General features: G+C 37.8%; 1 protein-coding gene and 1 long non-coding RNA gene across 4 annotated transcripts in view; one reads left to right on the forward strand and one right to left on the reverse strand.

Annotated features, from left to right (window-relative positions):
- Window positions 1–16,926, forward strand: part of LOC106031190 (uncharacterized) — a 25,234-nt gene continuing 8,308 nt past the window's right edge. Inside the window, exons 1-4 of one of the 3 annotated variants that reach the window (XR_010825614.1) lie at window positions 1–89; window positions 1,431–1,557; window positions 2,221–2,274; window positions 6,798–6,838. This is a non-coding gene — a long non-coding RNA (uncharacterized lncRNA). The remainder of the gene's footprint in view (window positions 90–1,430; window positions 1,558–2,220; window positions 2,275–6,797; window positions 6,839–16,926) is intronic. The other 2 variants (XR_001204145.3, XR_010825613.1) reach the window with 2 other exon arrangements.
- The window catches only part of SLC15A4 (solute carrier family 15 member 4), a 26,108-nt gene continuing 18,032 nt past the window's right edge, over window positions 8,851–16,926 (reverse strand). Inside the window, exons 7-8 of the mRNA XM_013173398.3 lie at window positions 13,972–14,130; window positions 8,851–10,299 (exon numbers count right to left, since the gene is read on the reverse strand). Coding sequence (XP_013028852.3) covers window positions 10,151–10,299; window positions 13,972–14,130 — 308 coding nt within the window. The 3' untranslated portion in view covers window positions 8,851–10,150. The remainder of the gene's footprint in view (window positions 10,300–13,971; window positions 14,131–16,926) is intronic.

A 16,926-nucleotide genomic window follows, 5' to 3' on the forward strand; every position in this document is an offset into this window, starting at 1 on the left:
CATGGTTACAGTACTATTTCCATGGTGACAGCAAGAGTGACAGCAGAAGGGAGCAGAAAGTGGACTGAGCAAAGTCCTTGCGGTAGTAGGTGAGGAAATGGGTGCTGCTGGGGCTCGCTGTGAGGCTGCGCTGTGGCTGCGGTATCTCCCTTCGAGGCCGCAGCAGCGGAGCAGTGGCAGCAGTGTTTGCTTGGTCTTGTCACGGTGAGGGGTGAACTGCTCAGAGGCTGTGAGACTTGTGTGAGTGAATTGAGACCATAGCAGTGGGAAGCAGGAGGGGAGAGGATTCTTGGCTTCTGCACGCAGCCCAGGCTGGGTTTCCTGCATTGCCTGAGCTCCGCTCGCCCATTGTGGAAGAGGAATGGAAGCCAAGCCCGGCTGCTCTGGGCCAGCAAACTCCCAGCTGGGAGCAGGGACTGGGCTGGGGAGCCCGGCTCTAATCCTGCTCTGCTCACCCCTTGAGGTGGAAGTCAGAGCGGTGCAGTACCTGCTCTGAAGCAGCAGCCTGCGGTCTGGTCATGACACTAGGGTGAAATGCAAGCAGAAACCAGTGGCAGTAAATGAAACCTCTCTCAGGCCCTGGTGAAGGCTCGTGGGGCCACCACGGAAACGAGAATTGGAGTTTGGGGCAGATTTGCCGAATCATGAGGTGTCGGCCTGTACAGGTGTTATGTTATCTCAGCTCATACATGGCCTGAATTCAGCTCACTTTGAGAACAAGCAGTAGGTGGATGAATGGGCATTTTCTAACACAATTTGAACTTGCTGTCTATTCTAATTTGTATCTCGTACCAACAATGATGATTAATTGCAACTGTCAGTCTTGCGGTTGATAGTAATTTTACTATGTTCACTAAAAACAAATCTATTTTAAATCCTGGCAATTAGGGGTAAATGTCTCCCTTAAAATATCTAGAGCTGGGCAAATGCCTCAGCCGGTCTTTTCCTCCTCTCTGCAAACTGTACTTGAGCACAGCTTTGACTGCGCTCACGTTGCTTTTGTGTTTTCTGCCCACGGATGCTCCATTTTTTTTTTTAATTTATTTATTTATTTTTTTTCTTCTGGCACATACAGGGCTCTGAAGTGGGCGTAAGGGAATGTTAATATGAAGTGAAGTGTTTTTCTTTCATGCTTGTCCCTAAGCTCCCAGCCTCCAATGGAACGGGATGAAAAATGACTAAAAAAATTTTCATACGCCTTCTTTCTCCCTGTGTGCTTCCCCACAGTAGATAGGAAGCATTACTAAAACTTGCTGCAACTGCAACAAAGCTAAGAAGAAAATAAAATGGCCATATTTCTGCTAACACGTTTCCTAAGTTCAAAAAAAGACACAGCTGGGGCTGTGTCCAGCACTGCCGTTCCCTGTAAGGACTCCCTCCTTCGGAAGGCACAATGCCCGTTAAAGTGATTTCCCCCTTCCCTCTTACAGAATGGTGGACAGGGAGGGCTCATGAGCTGAATGGGCATATGCCAGGACAGCCAGCGACCAGTTATACCACCTATCCTTGACTGCTTGCATCTGCAGCTGTTCTACATCTCCAAATTTTATTTCTCAGGTACTTTTTAAATTGCTACATGCTTATGAAAAGCAGACAATAGGGTTCTCTGCTGGCCAGGGACATGAAGCAGGTCAGGAAAGTGAGAATAATAAAGTATTGTTTAATACACTGCAAAGGACACAGCAGATGTTTAACTTACTTTTAATAAAAATGACCCCATGCCATTTTATTAACTTCAGAGAAGCATTAGTCTCTTCTTCAGAAGGCAGAAGAAAATGCATCTATTGTAACAGAAATTAAAGAGGAAATTGAAGGAGGATGTTATCGTGGCTTATTTTCCCACTGAATAATCTGTACAAGTGAGTGATACAGGAGCACAACTTTAATTAGAGGCAGCTTCTCTCAAGTCCTACTTCTATGTGCAGAACTAAACAATATGAATTTGAACCCTGAACTATCCATCTTTTCCAACAAAACCAGGCTGCTGGCTTAGGTACATTAACTGCTGAAAGATCATGTGAAGTTTCTTGGAACTTTTCCTATGGGTGCATATGCAGGTGCACACGTGTATGTATATACAGATAAGGCTGTGTGTCTTGTTGATAGCTGAGATTAGATAAACTTCCACTGACAGCAAACTGCTGTCTTGGGTATGGAAATTCAGAAGAACTGGGACAATGCAGAATCTGCAGCTTGTGTCCTTCCTTCTTCCATTACAAGGGGAAGAGATGCCATCGCCTGCTGCTTGAGAACGCTCTCTTCTTCCTAGCCCAGGTGGGTTCACTGTCTTGGACACACAATGCTGGCTGTGAACATGAACCTCCACTGATGTCAACTTTCTAGGGCTTGTTGAAAGACCTGGTTAAGATGGAAGCCTCTAGGAAGACACAAAACATGCTGGGCTTTGGGGTCACAAGTACCCCTACTGTAAAAATAAAAAATTAAGCAAACATCTCTTGGCAGGGTCAGACCCTGAACTCTGGATCACATCAGCAAGAGACAAATTTGCTTTAACCGCACCAACATACAGACTTTAGCTTCAGAAAGCTGCAAGCTGACAAGCTGAAATTATTATTTTTGAAGACACTCCAAGTGCTGTTCACGCTATGTGAAGTGTGTTTTTGACATCTTCCACTTTTATACCAAAAGGTTATTTGACCACATTCCAGTTTGACATCCTTATAAAAGTATTTGAAGTGTTCCAGCAATATGAGAGTGCTTTGTAAAGCACAAAGCTATTTTAAATTATTGTAGCACTTCATGCTTTTGTAAGTACTTGAATTTGGACAGTTTTGTATCATGTAGAACAATTTCATAGCATTAGAGCTCATCAAACATGATGAGCTGGAATTTAGAAATGATGAGGACCGTGGACATGGACGATATAATTTTTTTTGAAATTATTAAACTTTTTAAAACCTGTAACAGCATCAGTAACATCATCCACTGTTACTGGGCTAAGACTGTAGCTATAAACTGTGTTTGACTGCTACACAATTCAAGTGTGTTACCATGAGACAGTAAAGGTGGAAGAAATCATAAAGGTTAAACTACCAGGATTCAGGCCTATTGAAATAGTATTTAAGTGCTTCTCTAGACTTTTAATATCTGTTTGGCTTCTTTGTGCTGGAAAGATACTTTAAAACTCATAGTTTTTCTTATTTTGTGGTGTAGTCACTTGTCTGTGCTGACTGGCTACACTGACACTTCAGGTACAGAGATGGGGTTAAATTGCAGCACTTAAGGTGTTGCTTGTCTGCTCAGCTCCTGTCAGTAGCTGGAGGAGGGCTCTCAGCCTGCCCTACATGTGATTTGATACAGTAAGTATGAACGTGATGCTTATAGTACTATTAAAATGTGGTGTTCAGTCATGTTGCTTCACAAGTGGGTGATTAAAAATTCATGCAGTTAGTAGGGGCCCCTATGGTGCCCACTAAGTCATCAGGGGTAACTCAAACATGTCTCTAAACTCTCCTTCCATTCTATGAATGCTTTTCCTGTTAAAATGATTTCAGAAATGCTCCTAGATGTCTGCCATCATAGATGAGCTCCAGCCCAAGCTCCTATTTAGTCCTTTATGACTAGTTATTCTACCTCCTGATTTAGAGTACCTCTCTAAGCATTGATTTTTAGGATTTGAACACTGTGCTCAGATTTACTGCCAGATCATAGCGGAGAAGTCCTGCACCATCATATCCAACCAAGCTACTAAATAACTTCTCATACTAGATTCACCTTTGCGGGATGGGACAGAATAGAAGTATAGAGCAAGGGCTCGTGATTAGTGTTACTCCTTACAAATCTTAAGGCTTGATTTTTGAATAACACTTTATCCTTTTATAATCTGTGTAGCCCATGCTGTACAGTAATAATTACCATAGCTAGAGGTTTTGTAATCTGCAGTGGTAAGGGATGACCGATACAACTGATCATGTAACGTGACCACAATAGGGTTGTACTTCATTGTGACCGTCAGACAGCTGCTGTGCTGTTTGCTGAACTTGATCAGTGCCAAACTAAACCAAGGCATGGCCAGTGATTTGTGTGTCTTCTGCACTGCAGCTCTGAAAGGTCTGTGGAAGTATCTCCATGGGCCTTTCATGCAACAACATAGTGAAGAAATTAGAAAAAGCAGTAATAATTCATTAATTTTAAAACTGCTCACCTTGTACCTACATATGAGACTGTAAAAGCTTGGGTTATAGCAGAGATCATTTCTGATTTTTCTTTTTTTTTTCCTGCCATTTTAAGTAATTTACCTCTTACAATGCTTGTGCTGTATTTACGAGCAGAGGAACACCTGTTTCATGTTTCTAACTTATGCCTTTGAGGTGAAATGTCTGCTATTTGAGAGTAATCATCTGCCTCACCTTAGTCCTTCAGGCCTTTGAACAGACATATGAGTTGTTTTGAATTCATTTCTAGAAGAATGAAGATGAAATCTATCACCTCCTAAATTGCTGGCTTGCAGCATTTAGAAGTTCCTATTTTACACAGAACAGATGAACTAAAAAAAAAACCAACAGTTTATTTCATCCAGGCTAGTCAGTCTGGTTGAATTCAACCTTCTGAAATGTTTTCTTCAGGCTTTTATGCCTCCAGCCATATCTCAAGGCATATTTGCACGAGCCAATGCAGAACTTACATGCATTTGTCTGCAGTGAACTCAAGTGGTAAGTTCCTATCTTTCAGGTCTTGATCCATCTATGAACAGAGCCCTCACAGAGGATCACTTTTACATTTCTTTAATTACATGGAAGAGAATGGGAAGGGCACACTCCCCATCTTACTCCAGGAACTCTAGTCTCAAGCCCAAACTATCATCATCTATTACTGCAGTTGCCTTCTCCTAACTACAAGCAGGATGAAAATACTCCTCAAAATCTGCCAGTGTGTTCCCCGTTATTTCACAAACCACCCTTGGCAGTTAATCCAGATTTTCCTGTGCAGACTATTAATTTATCAGGCAACTTTGTCAAAGTGATCCAGTTAAAGCACAACTTCCTGAAGTTCTAAACTGACATGAATTAATGGGAATCTATCCCCACATTTTAATTATTGCAACATCTGCAATAGCAATGTGCCTAAAAATTGGGGCTATTTAATGCTAGCCCTTAGCATCCTCTCTCTCAAGCTTCTGCAACATACCCTTGAGCAGAACTCTGCTCTTCAGATGCTTAGTTTACAGACTAGTAGTTTATAGCATCTTGCTTGACAGTAAAGCCACTTGTCATTATGATCAAGTGTTTAATAGTTTCTTATATATGCTATAGTCTTTCGTGTTGATACATGGTATTAACCAGTGTCTACAGCTACAGCAGGCAGAACAATTCAGGACCTTAGGGTCTCCTGAGAGTTAGAGCCAAGAAAAAAATACTCTTGAAAAGGTGATAGGACAGATAGGAGGAGATTGTGATGTACAGCATTAAATGTGCAGATAGTCAAGTACATTTTACAGCTTTCAGAATCCATGTTATCTGTTTGAAGTTCCATTTTCAAAAGCCTAAGCAATATTTACTTTGTTTTCCCTTGTTCATTAAAGTGTTCTATTCCCTGTCAAAAGTGATTTATGGACTGTTATATTACTAAATCTGATTACTAACACTTCCTAGTGAGAGGGAAGAGAAGTTGGATCAGGAAAGTACTGTACTGTAGCTATGCACCAAAGGAGGAATACAGTATTGCAATATGTCTGCGCTGCAGTCTCAGTGTGCCTGCAGTTTGTGTAGGCTAGGTCTAAGACTGCTGGTGGACACCAATGACATGTACCTCTGAAGCAGCACAGTCAGCCACAGATCAGCCATATCAGACTGTGCTGTAGTTCTTCTAATCAGTATCCAGCTGGCTCAGGACTGCCTACAGAAAATGCAGTCACAGCTTAGCTGAAGACAGATGTTGCTTCCTGTAAAGAATATCCATTCATGTTATGTACATATTTTGAATTTATTCCTGATAAAGGAAGCATATTTAAGAACAATAATAACAATAGCCTATAATAGAAAGGACTGGGTTGTAAGGGACCTCAAAGACTCTCTAGTTCCACCCCAACCCCTGTGCTGGGCAGGGATATCACCCACTATCAGGTTGCCCAGGATTTCATCCAACCTGATCTTGAACGCCTCCAGCGATGTGGATAACAGTTAAGAACTGGACCAAAAATAGATCTAAGGGAGTACTGCATTTAAAAAAAAAAAAAAAAAAAGAAAGAAAAGTAAGCTTTCATCCTTTAGGGTACGAACTAACTACTTCCTATTTCTTACTGTTCAGATCATTCCTCAATACACTCACTTGTTTTACCGCCTTTTTCAGCATTAGCGTAGCTACTGGCAGAATGAAAGTAGTGGGATGGATTGTAATTAATTCCCCATTCCATGCTTGTGAAAGTATAGTGTTTTTCATCCTTCATTATGATCTTTTAAGTCCAACAGACTGCAGGTTAAAGATTACTAGTCACGTAGCAAGGCTCATTTCAAAACCACTGTAAGTGGATCCAATTACTATGTAACCAGGTTTTGACAACTATTTTTTCCACTTACTTAGAGAACAAAATCTGTGCTGTGAATACTGTAATGGAAAAATTAATTCTAAGATGGGAAGGACTGTTAAACCATAGCATACTCATGATGTGAAAAAACAGCCAACAGCCAGCCTATATTAACTGTCAGTAGGCAGTCTTTTACTGAAAGCAGTGTTATTACTATTCAGAACTTAGTGCTACCTGGAGCAAAGTGCCTATTTACATACTTAGCCTTTAATAGCTTCTGACCGTAGTTCTCTTCTCTATTCTTTCCCTGCAGTTACATCTTTGCTCTGGGGCCAGCAGGTACCATACTGTCAGGTATGTGCATTACTCCAACATCAGCGTCAGTGTTGGTCTACAAATTCTCTGCTTCCTCAGAGATGAATTTGCACCTCAAACTATTGACAGCTGAAATGAAAAGCATTGTAATGTTTCCCCCTGAGTGCTTGTCTGCCATATCATAACTTGCCCTGCATATGAACAGAATCACTAGTACAACATTTTTCAAAAAGCAATTTCAAACACAAAAATGTTAAGAACTTGCATCTTTTAATACAGTTTTATTGTTAAGCTGAAACCTTGCTTGACGTGTCAGCCTTAAGCAACTTTTGTTAAAACAAAACAAGCCAAAAAAAACCTCAACACCTGACAGAACTGACTACAGCCTTTTAAGGGAAATATTGATAGATGCCTCAGTTACTGGAATTACCTCACTCTAGAGGTCTATATAAGCAGAAGAAATGGGGGAAAAAAAATAAAACTCCCCTTTTCTGTGGAGGGATATTCAGTATAGACTGTCACCACAAAAGGCACAAGACAGGTCTTGCTGTATTCTTGAAAGATCTACATGTTACAGGAGCAATGCATTCACCCTGAATGAAACATAGGGGCTCAGGCAGCTATTCTTCATACGTGATTAGATTACAGCTTGTATTGGTATTACAAGGTACACACTTCATCTTTACCTAATTCTTTGTGAATAAAAATAACAAACTTTATGCAGATACCTACTATTATGTTTAATAGGTACTTACTTTTCAATGTTGTGCCTTGAACTTCAGGCATCTGGTAAGTCAGAAGCTTAGAAATGTCCATTCTGGTGATTCCTGTCAGACCTTTCTATTGTACTAGATCAGTCTAAGAAGTGAACATAACTGAATTCAAGCTGTACCTCTTCAAGGTATTTCATTAATGAGGTGCAGTGCTCAGTCACAAAGTTAATTGATTAGCCTTATTTCTGTGAGTGGAGTGGAAAAACTAAAAAGATAAGACTGGGAGGAAGAATCAGCTAAGCCTCTGAGTCACAAAAAGCCTTTTTCCTTTGATGAAAACTGCCAGGTTAATCTTCATAAATGGTCATAATTACTTGTGCCTGGAGCTCAGCCAAGTCATTCCAAACAAAAATTAAATTGTAAAAGTGATTGCATGTTCAGTCTCATCTCCAGAGTGTAAGTACCAACACAGCCCTTCAGAAATTTGCAGACATTTACTGTATGTTTGTGACATGGTAAGAGATGTTTGCCTAAATATTGAGTGGGCTAACTTCGTATTTATTCATTATATTCTTCTTTAAATAATTTGTAAAACATATAAAAGTTTCTCCAAAGCTTGCCTGTATATGTTGTTACAATTAGTGTTAGACATCTAGTTTCGTTAGTACTCTGCAGATTACTCTCCATTCTTCATTAAACTCAGTTTTAACTATAATCAGCATAACTGTATGAGATGACAAGTTTATGAATACTGTTGTAAAACTTTAGAGCCTGGGGAAAAACAGTTAAATTTTTACTTATGGGAAAAGAGTCCCTTAGAAGAAGGAACAGTTCTAAAAGCAAAGTCTTTATAAATCTAGTTGGATAATACAATACTTGGCAGGCATAGCCCAGGTCTTTCCTATGATTACATATGCTTTGGAAGTTAATGAAATAAACACTAAATATTACAGCTGCAGCCCCAAATCAGACCTACATGACCAAAACAGCATATAATCAAGAAGGAATATATTTGACCCTATCTGTTCCTTATACAGTATTTTATTAGTAGACCCTTTTAGCAAGTTGTAAACGGGATATTGCAGACACAGCACATAGAATTTTCAAAACAAAGTTAAAGAAAAGTAGTTTTTCCTCATATGAGATGTTGCTTATTTTCTTTAGTTATTCCAGTTTTTAACCATATTAAACAATTCTATGATCTCCTGATTTTCCTTAGCAAAGACAGTACAGTATGTGTACTGTTATTACCTGACAAAACTAAGAGGATGACAATGTACATTTAGAAATTTAATAGGATTTCAGTGTACATTTAGGAAATAAAGACTAGAAACCGAATGAATTGTAGTACAATTTTATTCACCTAGAAACAAAGGGTCAAAAGTCACAGCAAGGAATTTCATTTTATTTTGTAAACTCATTAAAAAGATGTCCATGTAAAAAAGGACATTTTAACAACACAAATGCAGACAAAAGAAACTATAAAAAATTCAACACATTAATAAAAGTTGAGTTTTCATTTTCTTTCCGCATAATTCCTTGCAAAGTATCATCTTCCATACCAGTCTGCACACAATCAGTTGTTAAAATCATTAAAATTCAAGAGGCTGAATGTAAAACCATTTGCTCTGCTATAGGAATGTGTTGCTGAAAGATACAAAACCAGTAGCATGTTAGCTAGAACTACAACACAGGACTGAAGGAACTGGATTGAAAGGCTTCTAAATTGTTATTGCGCATTCATCTTCTGAGAATTCAATCTCAGTTCTTTCTGCAAATATTTAAAACAGTCCTTAGGGAAGTAACAGCATTAGACTGAGCAACGCTTTATCAAAAGATGTATGCTTCCATTTCATTCTAATACACCTTATGCAGACTCAAAAACAATTCTGAAGTAAAACCATTTCACTGCCAACAATTCTTTACTGTGCACCAAAACTTACAGCAGCTATGTGGCAAGCTACTGTAACATATAATTCAGTCTTCAGTACTGGATTCTCTTGACTGCAAGTTGGGACTTCAGGGTTCGAGTTTACTTCCAGTGAAAAGTCAATTATAAAACTACATTTCAATTATAAAACTACATTTTTTTTCCATCACGGCGATCTGCAGTTTGATTTGTCCCTGTTTCTCCCCAAAACAAGACTCCCAGGACTTATAATTTGTTCTTGTAACCACTACTTAAGGTTCCTGTGAAATGTTTTCTTTCCTATGTGTCCTCAATGTAAGCTTGAGGGAGTTGAGTTTTCTGTTTATCCACTGTCTTTCACTAAGCAAAGTTTTTCAGTCAGGGCTAAACCATGTCACATGTGACTCGTTATACTCAATTTCCAAGCCTAAATGTCCCAGCTTTCAAGAGTTTAGTAAACATCTCATGATTAACAAAGAGCAACTTGAATGCCTAGAGTTAATACACTTCCAAGATTTATGTTTGTCCTTTGCCAGGACATAGTGCAAGAAACGAGCCCCTCCAACATAAGGCACTTACCTACGTTACATGAGAGGGGGCAGAGGTGAGAACTTTTGTAACATGCAAGTATAGTAAGAGTCTCTCTGGAGAAAACAAGATCTCACAGACTCAGGGTGCGCTGTCACCTCATTGTGTGCTGCTGTAATAAAGTCTGCTCCATAACAGATGTCAGATCCTCCCATTGGCAGCTACTTCATTTGTCTTTGACTTTTGATGATCATATTTCACAGAAACAATAAGGAAAAGCAAAAGGGTTGCTCCTTGGATGGCAGCCAGCAAGAAAAAATAATAATTTAATTGGCAGCCATTAATGTTACCTAGAAAAAATTGGGCAGAAGAAATAAACATTAATAAAGAATATACAAGTGAAAACATCAGTCCCCTTCAAGCCCAAGTAGTGAAGACTTCTCTGCAGAATATGGGCAAGACCACACCTAATCACATTTACATCTGACAGCATACCTTCATTTTTAATTATCCAGAACAAAAGATGGTACTTTGAAAGAAGATACAGTCTGAGGATAGCTTTCTTTTGTGCTTCAATGTCTAAAACTAAGTAATGCCCTTAAGAAAGCAGATATACTCACTGCATGATTTCCCTTCGAAAAAAACAATGCAGGAAGCTCCTCCTACCACTGAAAGAACTCTGTACAAAGACTGTATGCACACGGCAGTGTGTCTGCTTCAGGAGAGTCAGAATTTTACAAGTTTAATAGTCTTCCTTTCTCATTCCTTCATTTTAGGTCTTATACTGCAAAATTGCAATGCTTTTCTGACTTCAGATAAAACTGCTAAAAATTTCAAGGATTACTTACATACATGAAAGTAATACAGATGACATCCATTTTTCACGTGACAGCTCATTTCAAAGCAAAAACAAAACCACCACATCCTTTTGCTGTGGCCACAAAATGGACTTAAAAAGGAAAGCCTTGGATTGTAAACTGTTCAGAAACAGCCCAAGATGAAATGCAGAATTCAAGAATGCTGGCTAGGAAGCAATGCTAGGTGTCAGCTACCTAATAGGCTTCCTTTTATCTGGAAAAAAATTGAGTCTCCAAAATGTTTCTGTATTCAGAAGCTTATAGTTTTGCTTTCTGTGTCTATTCTCTACTATTTCTTAAAATGAAGCCTATGAGCAACCCCAGCTAAGTTCCTCGGCAAACAATGAAAAAGGATTTGCAGAAACCCTACACACCATGTTCTGCAAAGTGCCATTCTGATGTGCAAGTTGTCCTTGCAACACCTGGCTTAAAGGATCTGGTATCAAACACATTCCTCCAACATCCCATATCAATGCATTATCAATACACCTGCTTTGCCAGTACTGTTGTGCTACACTGATACAGCCTAGTTAACTAAAGAGCCTTTACCCTTTTCAATAGATAAAGCTTTTCAGGAGCCTGGAGAATACAGTGAAACAGCTTTAAATTAGGAAAAAACATCCTTTCTGTTTTACAGCTTAACTGAAACAGGTAAAAGTATGAATTTTATGCTATACTAATATATATATATATACACACAGACACTCTACATAACCCTTTCTAAGAGGCTTCTCAGCCCTGCTTTATGCCAAATGGTCTCTGGGCATATGGAGATACACACTTCCCTTCTCTGCCAGGCCAAAGCAAAAAATAAAAAGAATAAAAAAATAAATGGTATTAAGGAAAAAAGTTTGGCAACTCTGCAAATATTAAGAAAGCAATTACGGAGATTTTCTCTCAGCCTTCTTTTGGAACAAAGTTAAGTATTCATGAAACCATATGTAGTTTCTTTTTGGTTCAATTCACCTTTGACACTCTCTCAAGGTTGTTATAGATTAGTGATTTGTAGCACACTAATTAACGTTAAATTAAGAAAGCTCATTGCTAAAACGTTATTCCTGTATTAAGAAATGTGTACTAACTATTGCTGTACTTCCAAGAACAATATATTGTGGCTCATTTCCAACATGCCACATGAGCCACAGCCAATTGGACCATTCTGATTATCAAAAAGGTTAGAGAGGGAAAATACTGAAGTATAGATCCATCCTAACAGGCTGTTCATACACCATGCCTATAAATGCTCTGATTAAATTACTTTAATTATTGAAACTTATGATTCAATTAAATGAATTTATAGTAAAACGCAATAAAATTAAACCGAGTCTTTCCTTGACATTTAAAATACAATTTACACGTGAATCTCCATTTCAAAAGCAGATGTGTTTAAAAAGTAGTAATTATCCTTTATGAGATGGGATATTAAATCCATGAAATCTCAAGTTTTTGTCAGAGAAATAACAGTGATTTTGAAGGTAGCAATCAACGTTGAAGTACCAGCAGAGAGTAAACTTCACCAGTACGTTTTGGAGGCAGTCAGTTACCTCAAATGATATCACGAGTTGGCTTAAATAGCATAAACTTGGTACACATTCTTATAGTTATTATGCAGCATCTAATTTAAAAAAAAACAAAACTCTGTAGTTTGTCGTTCAATAAAGGCTCCTCCTTACAATTCCTGCCCTTGAAGGCCTAAGTAAAATTTAGATATGAATTTAATAACAACTTTGAATAGCATTATACCAAATGAAACAGGTCTCTTAACAGCAGAAGAGGCAGCTCTGGTTATTACCCTGATATAACCAGTAAAAACAGTATTGATAGAAGATGCTACGTATCAAAGCCACCAATGAGTGCTTCAACCTTGAGATGCTGAGAAAGCATGATTTTATAGCAACCCTTTGGACAAGAAAGGTAGAAATATCCAACTCTGACAGCTGTCCAAACAGTAATCCACTGAGCTGAGTGGCTTATTTAAAACAGATGACCAGTGGGTCATGAAAGTTAACATCTTCCAGTTCTAACCAACACTAGATATATCTGGCACAAATATTTTATGGCGAGAACACTAGCCACTGCCTTCTCTCTCATTTTTCTGAAGGTTTTCTGAAGCAACCTTAAGAAAGCACCATTAAAAATCACATTAATTTTTATCAAATAATTATCCTCCTACTGAGCCCTCATCAACCTCTACATAGAACTGCAAGAAAAGGTACTCTTCCAGTTTTGAAGGAAGGAGGACAAAGTTTGAAGTTTTGGAGGACAAAATAGTCTCAATGTGATTAACCTTCCATTTGGCGAGGACACTTGTATAAAGATAAGGCTAAAAAATTACAAGATGATGAGTAAAGAACAACTTATAAAACAAAGATAACTGCTTGTGGCATTAAATGTCTCTTTTTGGTAGCAACCAAATCAAGCTTAAACAGCAAATTCTCTCACACAAATTTTAAAGCAAGTTCAGGCTACTCTTTTAAGCCATGTATACACAGTAGGCCTACCAGTCTGAGAACTTTTCATGCTCTTTTTTTTTGGAATTAATTAAACCACTGATGATGGCACGATTTTCTGAAATTCCCAAGGTGCCACCTACTGGTGCCAATAATTATTTTTAACTTCAACTGGTAATACAAAGAAGTTACACTGGACTTTACAAGAGTATAAACAGTAAGCAGACAGAAATGAAAAATAAACTCATGATAATTGCCATAAAGCCTCCTGAAACTAGGAAAATGAATAATCACTAAGAGAGACATGTGTACATTTTACTCCCCATACCGCCAGAAAAGTAATTTCAGTACCAAACACATTCTTCTTCCACTCATAATTTTCTCGTCTTTTCATTTTTACTCAAATAGAAAGATTTACAAGTAATCTCTAGTGATAAAATGCAGTAACAGCTGAGGAGGTAATTGACGAGCACTTAGGCAAAATGCTACATGCCTGTTTTCCATGCTTTCATGAGGACAATATATCATTTTGCATAGTCACATTACTTCATACTTATATATGCAAGATGAAATTAGTCAAACATAATAGTAGACAAATTTAGATTTTCAAAATAACACTGTGCTAAGATTCAACAGTTCTATATGCTTGATGTTTAACTGTTTCCGAAGGAAGCAGTTTACTTCATAGGCTATGAATATGCTGAAAATAACTTACCAAAATCTGTGTGATTACTCATCCAGCCAATTTCTTTAATAGACACCAGTGCCAACAATCCAGAGCCAACAAATGATCCAATCCCCGAAAAGAAAAAAAACAGCCCCATAATAGCACTCTGCATAGATTTGGGAGCAGCTGAATATGCAAATTCTAGACCTGTATAAAAGAAGAAAATATACATTATTGGAAAAATCTAAGAAAAAACAGTGGTTTGTTCTGATTTAGTGTTACAGAAGTTACAGATGTACACTATTACTAGTATGCTAAAGACCTAAACCTAGCCTCAGATTTTGGGAGACATGGGAGACTGAACTCATGAATCCTTATGAATTCCAAGTTCCTCCAACTGCTTCATGAGCCCTGTTAAAGCTCACCAATGTATGTTAGATATCAACCCATTACATGGAAAACATTTGAGACTAGCACTTTGATCTCATTAATATCGCATGTGCAAAAATCAAGAATCTTCTGATGCAGAATATTCATTTTTTTTTTTTTAAGTAGAATTATCCTCAATTACGTTTATGAACTAAACTTAACCTGGCAAGTTCCACGTTCTCCATTTCACCTGTTTCTATATATAAATACTGCACAACAGACAAAATGAAGCACACAGCCATCCGTGCTAAGAACAAAGTACTCAAGAACTGAAGGTCACTCTTGCACTCACCACAAACATTCATTTCTCATAGACTCAGTGTCTGTGTCTCTGAATGTGCAGACAGAAATTAATTGTAGGTGGGAAGGCAACAATTATTTTCAACTTAATTTTGATCTATAACACTCTGAGCCCATTGCTTGCTTGCATGTTCATTTTAAGGCTTGTGGAAATAGAACTACAGCTTTAAACTACACTTATTCAAATCTCAACCAATAAAAACAAGATAAGAGAGCAAGCCAGTAACATCAATTCGAAAACAATCTTTGCTACTGAATTTGAGTACCAACAGGACAAGTGGGTTAAGGTTCTGCCTTGCAAAGACTAATGCCCATGATTAACTCTCTTTTTAGAGTAATATTTCTGTCAAAAATCAAAAGGGATTATTCACAAGAGACAGTCAAATACTTTCTTTGCAGAGCCTTTTCTCTGACAGGTGAGCTGCTTGTTTCAAAACAGTCTCCTTCATACTGAAATTATTGAAAGTATCTGTAACCTCATCTAACATCTTCCTTGCCAAAGATAGCATTATAGACCTGAAAATGGCACAAATCTTGTGTCTTGCATCATAAAGTTTTGCTTACTTTCACCACTACTGGTATTTGACTTTTGCTACTCCAGACAGTTTAATAGATTTACCCTGGCATTTCTTTTTCAAGAAAAAAAATGAACGTTTCTAGTCCAATAGGTCAATTTGCATGTTGCAAGGGAGCAGCTTTGTTCTTGTAAGGGAAACGGAACTACACGTTCTCACTTACTGATCTCACAGCACCCTGCACTGCCACCTGAGAAATCTCAGACAACCACCACACTACTTCTCAAATACGGTTGCAATCTATAAAAATCTTTGCAAAATGCACTTGAATGGGCCAACAGCAACCTGTCTGTAATTCTAGAAAGGAACTGAAACATTATTCGTGCAATTCAGCTGTGTAGGTTCCTGTAAATTCAAACCGTAATGAGAGAATCGCTACAGAGATGAAGAGAGAGTCATATGCAAACGGGGGGAAATTGTATTTATTTTGAGAATTTAAAACTTTATTTTTGTGCCACTAGTTAAAAATTCAGATTTTTCAAGAATTACTTATCTGGCCAATCTGACAAAGTAAAAAAAATAATAAAAATAAAGAAGATAGGCTACTCTTGGGATATGGTTGCCTGTTCTTCAACCTGTTGGTAAGTTATCATAGTTGCCACAGATCTTTAGAGTATCACTCACATTTTGGTCCCCAGGATTTGTATATACTGTGCAAGACAATCACATGAAAGAATATGGCCCATTTCTGCTCTTGTTCATTTTACAGACACACTGAACTGCTAGAAAAAAATCTTAAAGCCCAAAACAAAAACAGAATGGGTATAACACTATGCAAAAAATAAGGCATGTCTTTAAACTTGAATAATATTTCCAGCAAACCTAGTATTTAATCTATCATAAAGAATACAAAATGTTTTCTTTGCCTTCAGAGATATTCTTGCCTGCTGGCAGCCACTGATAACAATTTTATGCTACCTCAAACAAACAGTTTTGAAATTAAACCCGCTAGTTGGTGTTGTCATATGAGATTATGATTCCCAGCTAAATAAGAGTGCTTTAAGAGGATTGGCAGAATAATACAAAAGATTAATGCAATGTGCATCATCTTTTTAAAGGTAAATCAAGTGTAACTTCTGTGGGTTAATAAGAACATGCTTGGTTTTACAGTAAACAAACAAACTTTTGCTCTTATGGCATTTAGACCGTTTTTGTTTGTAATAAACACTTTCAAATCATAGTTTTGTAATCATTTACACTTTTTTTAAAAAAGATGAGTTTAGTAGAAAAACAGATGCCTTTATCCACTTTGAATAGCAAATAGGTAAATTAAATCCTACTAAATTCTTGAGGGGCTTTCTTAAATATTCTAGGAATTCAGTTTAGATAATCAGAAGGCAGGGGGAAACAAAGCTTTGTAAAACAAGTCAAATGAAGCTGTAATACACAAAGCAATTAAGATCTGCATGGAATTTCTCATTCAAAGATAGGCGTTTACATTTTTTCAAAGACTGACTAAGTAACAGGTTTTGAAGTTATAAAGCTATTGATACAGATGCAGTAAGTACAGAAGAACAGCAGGGTATTCACCTAATAATGTAAGCCTCTAAGACTTTACATCCCATGGCAAAGTCCACTAAAGCAGTTGAGGAAAAACAAACAAACAAACAAAACACTAGCATTTCCAATGACTCATCGGTTTACCCATGTTCAGACTGAATTGGCACGGTCCCTAACATTGTAACTAAAACTAAATAAT

The sequence above is a fragment of the Anser cygnoides genome, chromosome 17 (genome assembly GCF_040182565.1).
Source record: "Anser cygnoides isolate HZ-2024a breed goose chromosome 17, Taihu_goose_T2T_genome, whole genome shotgun sequence".
NCBI classification, from domain to species: domain Eukaryota; kingdom Metazoa; phylum Chordata; class Aves; order Anseriformes; family Anatidae; genus Anser; species Anser cygnoides.